This window comes from Panthera tigris, chromosome C2 (assembly GCF_018350195.1).
Source record: "Panthera tigris isolate Pti1 chromosome C2, P.tigris_Pti1_mat1.1, whole genome shotgun sequence".
NCBI lineage: Eukaryota > Metazoa > Chordata > Mammalia > Carnivora > Felidae > Panthera > Panthera tigris.
Window position 1 is genome coordinate 120,044,650 of NC_056668.1, and position 18,390 is coordinate 120,063,039.

At 36.8% G+C, this 18,390-nt stretch overlaps 1 protein-coding gene and 1 pseudogene across 1 annotated transcript in view; one reads left to right on the forward strand and one right to left on the reverse strand.

Moving 5' to 3' along the window:
* The window catches only part of ATR (ATR serine/threonine kinase), a 99,565-nt gene that overhangs the window by 23,576 nt on the left and 57,599 nt on the right, over positions 1 to 18,390 (forward strand). The window contains exons 14-21 of the mRNA XM_042999215.1: positions 497 to 667; positions 2,487 to 2,681; positions 4,911 to 5,096; positions 9,764 to 9,856; positions 11,705 to 11,835; positions 13,422 to 13,565; positions 15,949 to 16,042; positions 16,481 to 16,606. Coding sequence (XP_042855149.1) covers positions 497 to 667; positions 2,487 to 2,681; positions 4,911 to 5,096; positions 9,764 to 9,856; positions 11,705 to 11,835; positions 13,422 to 13,565; positions 15,949 to 16,042; positions 16,481 to 16,606 — 1,140 coding nt within the window. The remainder of the gene's footprint in view (positions 1 to 496; positions 668 to 2,486; positions 2,682 to 4,910; positions 5,097 to 9,763; positions 9,857 to 11,704; positions 11,836 to 13,421; positions 13,566 to 15,948; positions 16,043 to 16,480; positions 16,607 to 18,390) is intronic.
* Positions 8,699 to 9,009, reverse strand: LOC102972579 (annotated as a pseudogene).

Genomic DNA, 18,390 nt, shown 5'->3' on the forward strand with positions numbered 1-18,390 from the left:
TGGGGCGCCTGGGTGGCTCAGTTGGGTGTCCAACTTCAGCTCAGGTCATGTTCTCACCATTTGCGGGTTCAAGCCCCGCATCAGGCTCTGTGCTGACAGCTCAGAGCCTGGAGCCTGCTTTGGATTCTGTCTCCCTCTCTGACACTCCCCTACTCACACTCTGTCTTTCTCTGTCTCTCTCTGTCTCTCTCTCTCAAAAATAAACATTAAAAAAATTAAAAAAAAAATTTTTTTTTAATGTTTTATTTATTTCTGAGACAGAGAGAGAGCATAAGCAGGGGAGGGGCAGAGAGAGAGGGAGACACAGAATCCGAAGCAGGCTCCAGGCTCCGAGCTGTCAGCACAGAGTCTGATGCGGGGCTCGAACTCACGAACCGCAAGATCGTGACCTGAGCTGAAGTTGGAGGCTTAACTGACTGAGCCACCCAGGCACCCCTAAATATTTTTTTTAAATTTCTTCTTTGTGTGAAAAAATTAACAAATTGTTTTGCTCTAGTTTTTAGTAGAATCTCTCCACTCCAGTCAGATGACAGCACTTCCTAGTACTCCATGCCAGAATGCTGAGATGCGGAAACAAGATGTGGCTCACCAGAGAGAAATGGCTTTAAATACCTTGTCTGAAATTGCCAATGTTTTTGACTTTCCTGATCTTAATCGTTTCCTTACTGTAAGTTGCAAAGTGTGATTGACTTAACTGTTTTCAATTCAGTATTTTGTGTTTATTCCATTCTAGTCTTATTTTAAAGAAAATCTGGAGCATGTAGATCCTGTATTTTCAAATATGTATGTTTTCTTTTGACTTTGATATGATGTTACTTATGTTATAAAATTTAAGTTCGTGTTAGAGTTATTTCTCTATATGGTTTGCTATCCTGAAAATTTAATACTAATTGATTAATGCTAACTAATTCAGCTGACTGAACCCTTATGTCTTTAGTGCTATGATTGGTTCCATTGGTAATGCACAGTCTAATATCATTTTTACCTCTAAGGAGTTAGAGCAATATAGTACAAAATTATTGGTATATATGATCCTGTGTGAATTCAGATGACAGAGTTTATGGTAGGGAGTGGTTTGGGAAGTCTTTGAAATGTCATTATGGTTGAGGGTTGAAAGATGGAGTAGGTTGTCTTCTTACCTTTTCCCAAAGACAAAGTTATCATTACTCTTCGTGAATTGTAATAGTGATCCATACTATTAGGACTGAGTATTTTTCCCTACAACATTATTATATTTTAACAAACTTAAGTTGCTTGTAAATTGGTCAAATCCTGCAAGGAAATATGATAGTATACAGTAAGGATTATAAAGATATTCTTATCTTTTCATTCAGTAATTTCCCTCTGGGAACCAAAAAGTACAGATGTTTATTGCAGCATTTTCGAAGTACAAAATTACACAAAATGCTGAAAAGAAATGTCTAACATTTGGGCTATAGACCATTGTGGAACCCTTAATATAATAATTGTTAATACTTTGTAGATTATTTTATAATGTTATATTAGTCTTACAGAATTAATATTAAGTTCAAAGGCATAACACAAGTAAGGTGTAAGCATCTCTGAGGGGAGGGGCCTGAGTCTTGTTTATTTTTATATCTCTAGTACCTATGATGATTTTTTTTTCAACGTTTTTTATTTATTTTTGGGACAGAGAGAGACAGAGCATGAACAGGGGAGGGGCAGAGAGAGAGGGAGACACAGAATCTGAAACAGGCTCCAGGCTCCAAGCCATCAGCCCAGAGCCTGACGCGGGGCTCGAACTCACAGACCGCGAGATCGTGACCTGGCTGAAGTCGGACGCTTAACCGACTGCGCCACCCAGGCGCCCCTAGTACCTATGATGATTGACATGTAGTAGGTGTTCTTTAGATACATGTTGAAGGGAATAAATGAAAGGCCAACAATTTTGTGTTTGGAATTGTGTATTTGTTTAATGAGTAAGATCTTAAAGGAAATAGACCAAAGTCAAAATAGATTTGTTGCCATTTGAGGATGGTGAGTGCATTAAAATGTTTTTATTTAATATTGCAGCACTTTTAATTTTTTTCAGCTTTTTAATTAAAAAAAACTTAAAATATTGTATTTATGGTTACTGTTGCTTGTCAAAATCCAAATTAACTCAAATAAAAAATCAAACTTGGAACTTCTGCCTTTAGAGCATGAGTATATTTTAACACATACTCATGAGAAATTTTCTTCTCTACTTATGTATTGGCTTATACTTCTACATTAGCTGTAATGTGAACTCTGTGCCATCAGAGACCTTGCCTATTTTTTTGCGGCTTCATCCGTAGTGTCTGAATCATAGTAGATGCTTGGTACATATCTGTTGAATGCATAAATGGTAAATTCTGAAATTATATAGATCACATATGGACTCCAAATTTGTTTGGTATTTTAAAATATTTTTGTACACAACTTATGTGAATATGTTATTACCTGGACAAATGTACTTTTTAGTAATTATAGTGTTTCTTTTTCAGAGGACATTACAAGTTCTGCTCCCTGACCTTGCTGCCAAAGCAAGCCCTGCAGCCTCTGCTCTCATTCGAACTTTAGGAAAACAGTTAAATGTCAATCGTAGAGAAATTTTAATAAATAACTTCAAATATATTTTTTCTCATTTGGTCTGTTCCTGTTCCAAGGATGAATTAGAACGTGCCCTTCATTATCTGAAGGTAATTGAATAATTGTGTGTTTTACTCTTTCGTTTAAATTAGCATTATAGGAAAGCTTTTCTCACGTTCTTGTAGGGAGAAGAGTAAATAATTTAGAGCTTATTCTAGAGTAATATAAGTCCAAATGGTATCATGTAAATAAGCTTTGTTTGGGGCCTAGAGGATCATATTAAATAGGAATATTCTTTTATTTTTTTGGTCATTTCACCATAATGGCATGTGATGATCATCCATTCATGGATCAGGTTCTCAACTCATTTCATTTTAGAATTTTTTTTTAAAGTTTATTTATTTTGACAGAGACCCCCTGTATGCACATGCAAGCAGGGAAGAGGCAGAGAGAGAGGGAGAGAAAATCCCAGGCAGGCTTCATGCTGTCCGTGCAGAGCCTAACATAGGGCTTGATCTGAGATCATTACCAGAGCTGAACTCAAGTCAGACATTTAACTGGCTGAGCCACTGAGGCTCCCTTAGAAATTTTTTTAAGTTTATTTTTTCATTTTTTTTGTAATCTCTGTACCCAGGTGGGGCTTGAACTCACAACCCCAAGATCAAGAGTCACATGCCCTTTCAACTGAGTCAGCCAGGTGCCCCATATTTTTGAATTTTTAATTAATTGGAGCTCTAAGTTGACTAATTATATGCAAGTAATTATATTTATAGGAAGAGGCAATCTCAACTGTGGCATAATGTTAGTGTATTGCTTAGTTTTTTAGTGCTCTGATTATATTTGACTCAGTATTTTGCTAGTTTTTTTAGATTTAAAATTATAGCTTATATGTCTTTTTGGGTATCACACTAGCAATGGTATCTTTCAAAAAATATGAAACTATTGGAGTAGGAGAAACCGTCAGATATGCATATGTGACTACTGTTTTCTCTGATTTTAATTATTTCATGTGTTTCATGATATGGCAGCAATAGATTCCTTTCTGCATGAGAATTACTGAATATTGAGTATTTTTATTCATTTTGAGAAAGAAAATCTGTATTGTAGAGATAGAATGACAATAGAGTGTTTTCCTGTAGAGATAGAATGATAATAATAGAGTATTTTCCTGCATGTCAGAAGTTACTAAAGAATTTATATGGATCATTTCAGTCCTTATAGTTATCCAATGAGATAAAGATGCTATTATTTTTCCATTTTATAGATGAGAAAACCAAAACAGGGAGAGGTCAGATTAGGTAACTTGTCCAGGTCACAACACAACTAATAAGTGACAAAACTGGAATTTAAGGGGCACCTGGGTGGCTCAGTCAGAGTCTGACTCAGGTCATGATCAAGCCCTGCATCGGGGGCCCTGCATTGACAGTGCAGAGCCTGCTTGGTATTCTCTGTCTCCCTCTCCTTCTGCCCCTCCCCTGTTCACGCTCTGTCTGTCTCTCTCAAAATTAAAAAATGATAATAAAACAAACAAACCTGGAATTTAAATTCAGGCAGTCTGACCAGAAAGACTGTTCTAAGCCACTATATTATATTTTCTCCTAGGGGTTATGTGTCTATGAATAATGAGTTGATGATATTTTAAGAAAACTGACTTTTTGAAATTTTATTTGAAAGTGAAGTTTAATTACTTTCCTCATTACCTGTACCCCATGGGAGATGTACCTGGAGAAATCGAGATTAGAATCCCTTTTTCTTTTTTTTTTTTAATTTAAATTTATTTATTTTTGAGAGAGAGAACAAGCGTTTGTGAGCATGAGCGCGAGTGGGGGAGGGACAGAGGGAAAGGGGGAGAGAGAGACAATCCTAAGCAGGCTCTGCACTGTCAGCACATAGCCCCATGTGGGGCTTGAACTCATGAACTATGAGATCATGGCCTGAGCTGAAATCAAGAGTTGGATGCTTAACAACTGAGCCACCCAGGTGCCCCTAGAATCACTTTCCAATACCTTTTAAAATTACCATCAATAGGAGTACCTGGATGGCTCAGTTGGTTAAGCATCTGACTTCAGCTTAGGTCATGATCTCACAGTTCGTGAATTCGAGCCCCACATCAGGCTCTGTGCTGTCAGTGCAGAGCCCACTTGGGATACTCTGTCCCCCTCTGTCTTCCCCTCCCCCATGCGCACTCTCACTCTCTCGAAAATGAACAAACATTAAAAAAGAAAAAACAAAATTTAAATACCATAAGTAAATTTTGTCACATGATCTAGAGCTCCTGATTTACTAATATACTTATTTCCAAAATCTTTTTTTTTTTTTTAAATGTGTCTTTGGATTAGAATGAAACAGAAATTGAATTGGGAAGCCTATTGAGACAAGATTTCCAAGGACTGCATAATGAATTATTGCTACGTATTGGAGAACACTATCAACAGGTTTTCAATGGTTTGTCAATACTTGCATCATTTGCATCTAGTGATGATCCATATCAGGGCCCCAGAGAGATCGCATCTCCCGAATTAATGGTAAGGAATATGTTATATGAGTTTTTGTTTGTTTCTTGCCTTTTTGTAGCTTAATTGTGAGATTGGAGAAATAGATATTTTATGCATTTTCCAGATGCTAGAGATTTGTTTAAATTTCAGGCTGAGATTTTTATTTTAGAAAGGTTGAGGATTTAAATTATGGTCATACAAGGTATTAACAAAATATATTAGTGTTGAAAAATATGTTTCCAAATGATTATAGGTTTTATTTTTTCACAGGGTAAAAATGTTCAAATTAATTTTTATTCACTACTTTTTAACTATAGATTGGAATACATTTGTGCCCCCCTTCCCCTACCTCCAACTACCTCTTTGGCACAACATACTAATTTTGTCAATTCTATTTTTAAAATCCATTGTTATATTTAAGGGAAAGTTGGAACACATGTTATCCCCTCTTTCCCTCTCTTAAATTTTTATGTTCAGTCACTTTACTTCATGTGAAAAAATATGTATGTATCCTATTTTTTCTTTTGATTGCCCTCATTCCTTCAAGAGACTCCAAGGTCTATCAGCAAAATATCTTCAGAGATTTCTATGTTTGCTTTCTCATTTCCCATTCATTCTTTAGTTCATTTTAATCTGTTTTTGTTCTCACTATTCTACTGAAATTCTTGTCCATGTCAGAAACAGTCTCCCTAATGTCAAATCCAATGGTCACTTCTCTTCCTATCTTATTTCACCTTTCAGTGGTATTCAGTACAACTGACCATCCCTTCTCATATGGCATCTCTTATACTATACTTTTTTTATTTTCTTTTTTTTCCCCACTGTCTACTTATTCATTCTTAGTCTTTACTGGCTCTTTTCCTCTACTTTATCCTCTAAATGTTAGATTGATTCAGGACTATGTAATTGGGTCTTTTTGTCTATTCCTTCCTTAAATGAGAGAGAATCTGGTCTCATCTGGTACTTTGCTTGATTTGATTTATATTTTGATGATTTCATTGTTGAAATTCCAATCCTGACCTCTCCTGAGCTTTGGACTTGTGGATTTATATAAGTTAGGTCCTGGCAGGAAACCTATGGCACACACAAAAATGTTTAACCGAAAATAGTTTCATGAAGGGCTATTTTCATTGTCTTGGGCAAGGTTAAGAGAACCAGCAGGAAATGTTAAGGAATATAGGGACTAGGAATAGCAGAAAATTTATGCTCCCCATAGTCCTGGCCAAGAAGAAGAAATGTTATTGACAGAACCTGGTTGAAAGCTTAGAGCCATGGTTCAGGGAGAAGGTTGTCACTGTAGAGTGTAGACAGTTCCAGAACCACCTCAAAACCCAGAGGGAGCAGGAATTTTAAACCCCTTGCTCTTTTCTCCTAATCCCTGTTCCCCTGTGGTGCTTCCTGTTGACTGAATTCATTGGGAAGCCAGATGAAAGGGATCTTGAGTAATGAAATCTGGTTAGCTTCTCAAGCACAGAACAGGCCAGAGAATGGATCTGGAGAGAGGATGGCAAACAGCCTCTCCAGCTTCCTTTTTGTCATCTCTACTTGTCTATCTTAGTAAACATCTAAAGTCCAAACGTAACGTGTCTGTTAGAAATCTTCATTTTCCCTCCCCTAACCTGTTTCTGTCCTAGTCTTTTCTTTCTTTTTTTTTTCCTTTTTAAAATTTTATTTTTTAAAATTACATCCAAATTAGCATAAAGTGCAACAATGATTTCAGGAGTAGATTCCTTAGTGCCCTTACCCATTTAGCCCATCCCCCCTCCCACAACCCCTCCAGTAACCCTCAGTTTGTTCCATATTTATGAGTCTCTTCTGTTTTGTCCCCCTCCCTGTTTTTATATTATTTTTGTTTCCCTTCCCTTATGTTCATCTGTTTTGTCTCTTAAAGTCCTCATATGAGTGAAGTCATATGATACTTGTCTTTCTCTGACTAATTTCACTTAGCATAATACCCTCCAGTTCCATCCACGTAGTTGCAAATGGCAATATTTCATTCTTTTTGATTGCCAAGTAATACTCCATGGTATATATATACCACATCTTCTTTCTCCATTCATCCATCGATGGACATTTGGGCTCTTTCCATGCTTTGGCTATTGTTGATAGTGCTGCTATAAACATGGGGGTGCATATGTCCCTTCGAAACAGCACACCTGTATCCCGTGGATAAATGCCTAGTAGTGCAATTGCTGGGTCATAGGGTAGTTCTATTTTTAGTTTTTTGAGGAACTTCCATACTGTTTGCCAGAGTTGGCTGCACCAGCTTGCATTCCTATCTCCTGGTCTTTTCTATTTCAGGAAATGGTACCACTGTCTACCTAGTTGCTCAGATCATAACTTGGGAAGCATTCATGAGCCCTCCAGTTTCTTCATCCTTCATAATTAAGTGTTAGCAAACCCTAGCAAGTCTATCTCTAAAGTATATTTTTCATTCTCTGCTGCCACTATCCTCTTATAAGTGACTATCATCTTTCTTGGAGACAACTACAAAAACCTCGTAACTGTTCTCTCCTTTCACTCTTCCCTCCTTACGTCTTTAGTCACTTATTTACACAGCATTGATACGCTCTTTTTGTACGTAATACAAATTCATATCATTCCCCTGTCTAAATTCCTTTTATGGTTTTTGTTGCTCTTAAAATGAAATCTATAAAGCTTTATGTGATTGACGTACCTTTCCACCCTCATATTATGCAACACTTTTCTTCCTTTCTTGTTTGTTTTGTTGTGGTTTTTAAAAATATCAAGATTTTCCCTGTGTCAGAGCCTTTGCCTTAGTCTCTTTATTTGGAATAATCTTCCTCATTCTTTAGCTCTCAGAGTTTTCTGATCACCCTACCTAAACTCCCACATCCCAATTCTTCTCTATCATGTGATAAGGGTGTTTTTCCCTTAGCACTTATCTCAACCTTATTTATATATTTATTGAATGTCTTCCACTCGTATTAGTCTCCCATGTAAGCTAATAGGAGGAAAGTGACTTTGCTGATCTTGCCACCTATACCTGGCACCATATTCTAGACATACGTAATACATATTTAGTGAGTGGCAGATTAATGAATTATTGTCTAAATGCAAGAGCTTTACAATTAGAATGTTGGCAGACTGTGAGTGCCATCTATATCTGCTTTTCATTTAAGAAGCATGGGCTGGATCCATGTGATTGGTGAATTGTGGCTTATTAAGCCTAAACTGAGTCTTAATCCAAATCAGAAGTTTGCAAATTAAGTGTAATTTGGATTGACAAACAGATGATTCTCTGTGCTTGGCAAGAAAAAAGTTTGTCCTAATATCTAATCTGGAGAGACATGATCAACACCTAACTTTCTACTATGTGCTAGTACACATCCACCTACCCCTCTCTCCTCTTGGCATTGTATGTAATCTGTAGATACCTAAATCAGGTGCCTCAACATCAACCAATGCAACTTGTGGAGTTGGAAAATGCTTTGCCACTCCTCTCCTGCTTTTTCTGCCCCCTTCCTTGCCCATTTATAAATATTTTAATATTCTTTGCAGGGTACTTGCATTCCCAGTTTGTAATAATATTAACAACTTAAATGTAACACTTTACTATATTCTTTTTTTTTTCCCCAAAAAAGGCTTTATTACGTACAGAGGAGAGGGGTTCAGTCCTTCTTGGCTGCTGCATTCCTCATGGCTGCCAGGACGTTGCTCAGCTCCTCTCTCTTCCTCTTGGTACAGATGTGTGTGTGTCCCTACCCTTTTCTTGATGAACTTGAAATTGCACTTGTCCTTGGAAACCTTGAGCAGCTCCATTGCACAGGGTGAAGCCACACACCTCTCAGATCACGTGCCACACAAACTTGGTGTGGTTGATGAGGCGCCTGCAGCAGCTGCTACACCTCAGTTTGTTCATGCTCTTAGTCACCTTGTCGCTCTCGTTGAGGCCAATGGCCAGAGGGTAGAGCAGAGCCATGGCTGCTGCTCCCCATAATGGCTCCTGCTGCAGAAGCAACACTTTACTATATTCTTAGTGCTTAATGCATGTTATCTTATTTAATCTCTATTACAACTCTGTGCAATAGGTGTTCTCATTTTACAGACTCAGAGGAGTTAAGTAACTTATCCAGCATCACACACTAGGTAGGGCAAAATTGGGATTCAAACCCAGGTTTGGCTGACTTAAAGCCCATACCCTTTCCTCCAGGATCCTCTTTCAAGAAAAAATTAATCCTATTCCCTTTTTACCAGTGTTACGTCAGATGATACTGACCTCTGTTTCAGACCGATGTTCTAGCAGCTTATTTTTTCCTTATTCAAGTACTTTTTTTTTCTGTCTTAGCTCTAAATGTTCTAGATAAGGACACTTAGTCTTTTTCCATTCTTATAACAATTAAATATCCTCTCCACTCTGGGTCCTTGTGTGAGTCACATCCTGAGGATCCCACCCCAGCACACTCCATAATTCAAAAGCTCACAGGTTTTTTATCGTAGAGTACTGTTTAATCATATTTTATCTTGGTGATTATAGATCAGCTTTACTAATTTTTAAAATACTAGATGTGAAAATATATATTTTTAGAGAAAATTCGCCAAGTGCTTACTTCCAGTACTCTAACATAGTTAGGTAATATAGAAATGATGTTGAATAAATTGTTACTGATTTATGAAATTTGATCTGTATAAAACTTACATAAAATCTGTTTTATGTGTTTCTTTTTTTTCATTAGGCTGATTACTTGCAACCTAAGTTGTTGGGAATTTTGGCCTTTTTTAACATGCAGTTACTGAGCTCCAGTGTTGGCATTGAAGATAAGAAAATGGTAGGTAGTGATAGTTAAGTTGCAAAGTTCTGGAATTCATATAGAATATATAGGAGATATGACTTTGGCTTGTAGCTACAAACATTCAAAGATGATAAATAAACATGACATTCTGAATCCTTATATCCCTTTATAGGCTTTTAGGGACTCTAAAAAGAGGAATTATATTGTTCATAGTTCTTTTGTTTATAAAGGACCAAAAACCCGACCCAAACTGGCTTAAAAGAATTTATTGGCTCTGTGACTAAAAGTGTAAGAATAATATAGCTTTGGGCATAACTTAGCTTTGGATACAGTGTTCTCAGAATTCATCTCTTAGCTCAAATTCCCCTGGATTGACTTTGTACATAAGTTCCAGGTGATGACCCCAATGGCATCAGGCTCATGACCTCACCCCGTCTAGCTCAGTGGGAAGAAAAGAGACCAGCAGTCTCTGATAGCTCAAACAAAAGTTGCATAATTGAGTTCATTGGTCCAAATTGGTGTGTTATGAGTTATGGCCCATGGTGTTTTTGAAAACTGAAAATTGTTAAATTATGTAAAGTTAAGTAACTTCAGTATCTATTGATTTATGTTTAAATGTGTTTGGCACAGGGCACCTTGGTGGCTCAGTAAGTTGGGCATCCGAGTCTTGATTTCAACTCAGATCATGATCCCACAGTCGGGAGATCAAGCCCCAGGTCAGGCTCTGTGCTAAGTGTGTAGTCTGCTTGGGATTCTCTTTCTCCCTCTCCCCCACATGCATGCTTGTTCTCTCAAAAAATAAATAAATGCATTTGACACAGTGAAGTTTCAGTATGACTGCTCTAACAGTTGGTCACAACTGGAAATTTTTGTTCCTAGATTGAGTTAGAATTTTAGTACTGATTAAATTTCCCTTTTTATTGTTTTCCATCTTTGCAGTCAGTAAAATTACAGTAAAAAAATCTGAGTGGAAGCTTTTATTTCAGTCTCTACTCTTCTCTTAATAACCTTGAGGAACCAGGAAAGACATGATACAATATTAAATTCTAATTCAGCAGCCAGTACTTACTCTGTTGGTGTCAACTGGTAAATTTAATCCCCTAGGTAACTTCTGTTCTGTCTCCGTGGAGTCTTTTTTTTATTTTAAGAGAGAGAGAGCACGTGTGAGTGTGGGGGAGGGGTGGAGAGAAGGAGAGGGAGAGAGAGAGACAAAATCCTAAGCAGGCTCTGTGCTGTCAGCACTGAGCCAGATGTGGGGCCTAATCCCACGACCCTGGGATCATGACCTGAGCCGAAATCAAGAGTCCAACAATGCTCAACCAACTGAACCACCCAGGTGAAGCTTGTATGTTTTGGCACAGAGGTAAGGTTTACTAGAGAGTTTCTTTACCCTTTCATTAGAACCTGGAGCTGTTGATACAAGTCCCAATTCTGTGTTCCACATACAGTAAAATGTGTACATTATTTTGGGGGTATGTCATCAGTTACTTGTTTATTTTACTAAATTCAGAGTATGTTGAAATTAGTACCATTAGGACAGAAATGCATGTGCCGCATAGGAATTTGGGATGAACAGGAAGAAAATTAAACAATAGGTATTGATGTTCTTAATAAATTTGAAAATTACGGTTCTAAAGGACCACCAGGACAGAAGTCACAAATTACCTTCACAAGAGAAAAAAAACACCAGAACTCAGCTTGTATTTTTCAAGTTCATTACTTACATAAGAATTTGAACAGAATGAACTGACCAACATTTAGACATTGTGTTGCCAGAAATAGGTACTACTCTGAGATGTGTGTGGGATGCACTTTACCTTAGGGCTCATCTGCTCCTGTGGACTTGTTTATAGGCTTTACTTTAAATCCCTGCTTACTTTATAGGCTCTGAATAGTTTGATGTCTTTGATGAAGTTGATGGGACCAAAACATGTCAGTTCTGTGAGGGTGAAGATGATGACCACGCTAAGAACTGGCCTGAGATTCAAGGATGATTTTCCTGAATTGTGTTGCAGGTAAATGACTGCCTGAGTTCATTAGAGTATTTGCATTTCCCAGTAGCACTAACTTGAATTCTTATCTCTTTGAGGGATTCAGACTGTGAGTAATAAAGATGGAAAGAATACTTGTATTGAAAGGGAATATGTTTACTTCTTTAAAGATACACTAGTGTGCAATCTTTTAACATACTGGGAAATAGTATAATGAACCCCTCCATACCTATTTCCCAACCTCAGCAGTTATCAACATTACTAATCTTACTTAACTGACCACCTCCACCTATTGTTAGTTGGAATGATTTAAAGAGAACCCCAGTATCAAATCACTGTACTTAGAAATACCTCTGATGTATCTAATGGGTAAAGCATTAAAAAAAAAAAAAAAATACAACCATCGTGAATTATTACACTTAGCAGAATTAATAGGAATTCCTTAATATCATCTAAAACTCAGTCCATATTTAGATTTCCCCAAATGTCTCAAAGATTGTTTTCCCAAAGGTGTTGGTTTGTTTGAATAAGAATCCAAATAAGGTGCATGTGTCACACATGTGGTTGTTTGGCCCCTTAAATATCTTAAAAATAGATTCACTCCTTAAGACCCTTTCCCACACTTTTTTCAGGCCGTGGAGATTTTGGCATATGGGATTTCTAATTTAATTTGACTTAATATCATTTCAGTGTTACTACTAACAGACTACTCAGTGCAGTTTAAGCTTTTTGAAGGTCCTTTTTTCCTTTATTTGTTTGTTTCTTTCTTACATATGGATTTTTGTTTTTTTCAGAGGTCCTTTTGTCCTTAAGACTGTGCCTATTGGAGGTGGAGAGTCTGAATAATACGTTTTAAAGTCATGTGAAGCAGTTCTCTTCTGTGTACATATGCCACCCACTTGATATTAAGTTAGGTTTAGTTTTAGTTTGTTTAAAATTTTTAGAAGTGCTTTTTTCCCCTTTAAATTCATGTAAAACATAAACATTGTCTGAAATTCAAATTTGTGAATCTAGCTTTAATTTCTGACCATGATAAGTATCTATTTTTCTTAATTTTTGTATAATTCTCCTCTTTTTAACAGTATAAACCATGGGGCGCCTGGGTGGCGCAGTCGGTTAAGTGTCCGACTTCAGCCAGGTCTCGATCTCATGGTCCCTGAGTTCGAGCCCCGCGTCAGGCTCTGGGCTGATGGCTCAGAGCCTGGAGCCTGTTTCCGATTCTGTGTCTCCCTCTCTCTCTGCCCCTCCCCCGTTCATGCTCTGTCTCTCTCTGTCCCAAAAATAAATAAAAAAACGTTGAAAAAAACAAAATTAAAAAAAAAAAAAAGTATAAACCAAATGCACACACACTCACACCCTTATTTTTCTATGAACCCTGCCCCAAAAGGGAGCATATTATAAGCACTATTTTTACCTTGCTTTTTTGACTTGATGCATTAAAGAAATCACTGTTTGCATATATAGTACTGATCTTTATTCCATTTTTACAGCTGCCTTGTAATCTTAATATTTGTATGTATCATTGTTTGCCCAGCTAATAACTCATTGATGGAGATTTACTAATAATAAAAATAATGTGATTTTTAACTTTTATTTATTTTTTCACATAGAGCTTGGGATTGCTTTGTTCATTGCCTGGACCATGCTTATCTTGGTTCCCTTCTCAGTCATGTGATAGTAGCTTTGTTGCCTCTCATACACATCCAGCCTAAAGAAACTGCAGCTATATTTCACTACCTCATAATTGAAAACAGGTATTTATTGTAATAGAAATTAATAGTAAAGATTACAACTTTTTATTACTGTATATTTATGTCTCAGGATATTAGGATTGCTACTGGTAATGTGGAATTGGTCACATTCTTTTTAATTGAGAGTCCATCAGACAAAAATAATTGACACGCTTTAAAAAAAAAATTGACATGCGTTAAGTCAGTGCATATCGAACTGATACTATTTCAGTTGTGACATTGATTCATTATAGTATTTAAAACATTAGTAGATCAACAAGTCAAAATTATTTTCATCACTTTTGAAAGAAGTGAGGCTAAATTTACCTTTCTTCTCATGCTTAAAAGTTGAATATGAAAAAGGTTAAGAGGAATGTTCACCTACTTTCTATAACTTTCCTTAGTTGAAACTCTTATTACTTCATTGCATTAGTCTCTTAACCAGCCTCCCTTCCTTTAGGCTTTTATCCCATTTCTTCATATTGTTCATATTTAAAAACATCTCTTTTATCAATTTATTCCAGCATATGGAGACATTTTGTGATTCTCCCACTTACTAATTGATGAATTTCAAATTGCTTATCTTGATGTTCAAGGCTTTCCAAAATCTGGTCACATCTTATTTCTTAAAACCTTTTCTCAAGATTTTCCAAAACAGACTGTGCTGTAGCTTACCTGTATGAAGAAAGTACATTACTCCCATTTTTGTATTTCAAACCAGCTGCTAATTTAGCCTAGAATTTGTTTGTATGCATTTTGAAGTTGTTTCTGTGTTTGCATTTACTGTTACATGTTGTAGTTTTTTGTTTCTGAAAAGGGTTTAAGTATTACTTATTTACCTGCTTACCCACCCACACACATGCTACTGCTATTCCCATTAATCATTTTCAATAACTGTCTAAGCAGGGAAAAGGTACAGAAGAAAAGATTAATGTAGGGATTTTTTCAATAAAGTGCTTTTGATATTTTGAGTATGATAGAACAACATAAACACTGATGTAGATCACCTTTCAAATACTTTTGGATTATTATATAAATAGTGTATCAGTGCTTTTTATTATGCAGCAGTTATTTCTCTACCTTTTCATATAAAAAAATCTCTCCTTGGGGCGCCTGGGTGGCTCAGTCGGTTAAGTGTCCGACTTCAGCTCGGGTCATGATCTCACGGTCCGTGAGTTCGAGCCCTGCGTCGGGCTCTGTGCTGACAGCTCAGAGCCTGGAGCCCATTTCAGATTCTGTGTCTCCCTCTCTCTCTGCCCCTACCCTGTTCATACTCTGTCTCTCTGTGTCTCAAAAATAAAATAAAATGTTAAAAAAAAAAAAAATTAAAAAAAAAATCTCTCCTTCATTTCGTGCTAGTTAGAACACCTTAAGTTCCCTGAATAAAGAAATTTTTTTCAGCTTCCTTTATTTTTATATCACTAGTGTCCAACACATAGTGGCATATGATAGTTACTTGATATGTATTTGTGGCATAAGTGAATGAAGACTAGAATTTAGAAATCTATTATTGGGATTCAGATAGATTAGAGTATTATATTTGATGCAAATTAAAAATTGTAGCCTCAATAAGATTTATATGTTTTTTTCAAATTCTTTATGAGAATTTGTGTTTTAAGGTTGGGTTTGGCTATCTATTGCTGCACTATGAACCGCTCTAAGATCAAGTGTCTTAAAGTGACAAGCATTTTTATTTACTCATAATTTTGCAATCTGGACTGGGTTCAGCAATAGATTCTTTGGTTGGTCTTGCCAGTAGTCACTGGTGTGGCTGCAGTCAGCCAGCAGGTAGACTTGACTGAGTTTCTGTCTCTTTCCATGTACTCTTGGAGCCTCTCTTTTTTCATGTAGCTTGTCCATGCTGGTGACCTTATATGGTGACTTAGGTCTCTGATGGGCACCAAACCAGAAGTTGCCAAACCTTTTTAACACATCGGCCTTAAGTTGGCACAGCGTTTATTTTGCCACATTTTGTTTGTTAAAGCAAGTCACACAGCTAGCCTAAATTGAAGAGGAAGTGACTGTGAAGAAGTAGAGTTTATTTTGGGCCACCAACATAACCTACTACAACAGGGTGATTTTCTTAGATTTGATTATTTGCCACTATTAACCACTAGACATGGTTAGGAAGAATATTTTGCACATCACTAATCCACTAGCACTTTTTTTTTTAAAGATTTTTTTGTTTTATTTTTAAGTAATCTCTACACACACACACCCTTACTGGGGCTTGAACTCATGACCCCAAGATCAAGAGTCACATACCCTACTGACTGAGCCAGCCAGGCACCCCCACTAGCACTTTTCAGTGTGACTTAAATTGGCTATAGTTTCAACCTCTGCTTTATTTTTTTTTACTAATCATACTCTTTGCATATAATTTTTTTGTTTTCCAATTAACTATTAGGGATGCTGTGCAAGATTTTCTTCATGAAATATATTTTTTACCTGATCATCCAGAATTAAAAAAGATAAAAGCAGTTCTACAGGAATACAGAAAGGTATTTAATTTTTAATTTATGTCTTAGGGCAAAATTGTTCCCAAATTCCAATACATTGAACAGAGGTTCTGTAGAATCACATCTAGGAATAATATAGTCATATTCCAGTGGCTATTTTTATGATTAGATAATCCTATCACAGCTATGATACTTTTTTTAGAAGGGAATTTCAGTATTTAGGTCAAAGACGTTATTGGATTACATAGATTTTTACATAGAAAGCAAATAATACAGTACTTGTGCCCTTACTTCCCAGATTACTATGTCCCTACTTACAGTCCCCCAAAGAAGAAGCTGCCATAGCTTCATGCCCTGAAAAGCTGTGGGAGGATTCTAGTTATGTTGTGCTACAAACTATGGTATGAAATTGTCATGGCATGAAATTGTAGTTTTTGAAGTCATTAACTGATAAGGTGTATCTCTGTGTTCTTTATATAGGAGACCTCTGAGAGTACTGATCTTCAGACAACTCTTCAACTATCCATGAGAGCAATTCAACATGAAAATGTAGATGTTCGTATTCATGCTCTTACGAGCTTGAAGGAAACTTTGTATAAAAATCAGGTATACTAAAATAATTAAAAAGCTATAGAAATGTAGGAAGCTCAAAGAAAAGATGACAGGTTGGCATATTTGCTTGAGTTTCAGTAGATTCAATGAAAGAAGTAATTCTTATTTTACCAAGATTATCAGATCTTAGAATTACTAATCCATGAGATCCCTTTTGAGGTTGAATACTGGGGATTTGCAGAGTTTTTTGTTGTTGTTTTGAAGGGTCATAATTTGACAGTTGTCTTTTGGTTACTGCATCTTCCTGAGTAAGAGTGTGTGTGTACACAATAGCAGCAGTTCGTGTGTCTTCTCATATAATTTCCTATAGATACTCGTCATATGAAATCTCAGTAATTTTGCCATTTTACATTTTGACTGAATTAACTTCTTGTTTTAAAGAAACTAAATTTTTAAGTTTACTCTTTTATGATGCCAGTGAAGTTTATTCTTTTCTTGGGCAACATACTGTAGATTGGCTCTAACCTTGATGACCGTGAGAACTGGTGTTTAAAGTACTAGATCACTGTAAGGCTATAAAATAGACAAAAATTAACTGAGGTACTCATTTTTGCATATCAAGAGTTTATAAGATGTGAAAGCCTAACACTCTCATGAGTTAGGGGATTAAACCAGGTTATGTTTGTTTTCATGATAAAAGGAAGCATTTAAGTTACTTAGGACGAAAGATATACATGATGGTGGGCTGCCTGGGTGGTTCTGTCAGTTCAGTGTCCAACTTCAACTCAGGTCATGATCTCATGGTTTGTGAGTTCGAGCCCCATGTCAGACTCTGTGCTGACAGCTCAGAGCCTAGAGCCCACTTCAGATTCTGTGTCTCCCTCTCTCTCTGCCCCTATCCCACTCATGCTCTCCTTTTCTCTCTCTCTATCTCTCTCTTTCTCTCTCTTTCTCTCTTTCTGACTTCTGGGTCAGTGAACTTGTGTGACCAATGTGGGTAGCAGCTTATGTGGAAATGGTCCTACCATAGGTGAGGAGCCTTGAATCTCCTTGAATGTAGGTTTTATACTCGCCTAACTGAATCCACATTGCCAATTACAGGGCATGTAATTACTTCATTCCCTGCCCTGCACTTACTTCATCAAAACTACTCTGTGCTTACACCTTGCCCCAAACCTCTACCTGGGTTTCAGGTAATTTAAAGGGCTTTTAGCTTTTTATTTTATATAGGGATTTATGAATAGCAGAGGATTTCTCCTCTTGGCCTAGAGGTTTCCTAGTTTAGGTTGTTTCTAAGTGGATGATATGGTCCTGGTCAAATATTAGGAAACTTTGTATGGATTATCACTTCTTAGATGTAAATGACTAAATCTGAGAACTTAAGGAAATTGCTTATATTCTTAGGGAAAAGCCGCAGCTGCCCAACTTTTCCACCTGTGTCACAAAACAAAAATCATACGTGGTAATACCCTAACAAGCCTTCCTTCAATGTAAAGCCCCAGTGCTAATAGATTAGCTAGGCATAGTAAGAACGTAAATGTACTTACAAGAGCCTTGAAGGTCACATAAAGTAGTGTGAGTAAGATGTAATGTCCATAGATTGTTATTGGGTATTTTTAAGTACAGGTTAATTTAGTTTAGAATCAATTTATAGCTGGATAAATTTACTTTAGGTTAGTAAGAAAACTAAAGATAATGGCTTGGAGGAACCAGCGAAGATAAGAAAAGAAGGGAAGGAATCCAGAGATACATGTCTTTGTAGCCGTATCCCCACTGGCCTAAAACACCTACAAAAAAAGAGAGAAGGAAGTGGGTTTTTTCCCCCCACCTATGACAAG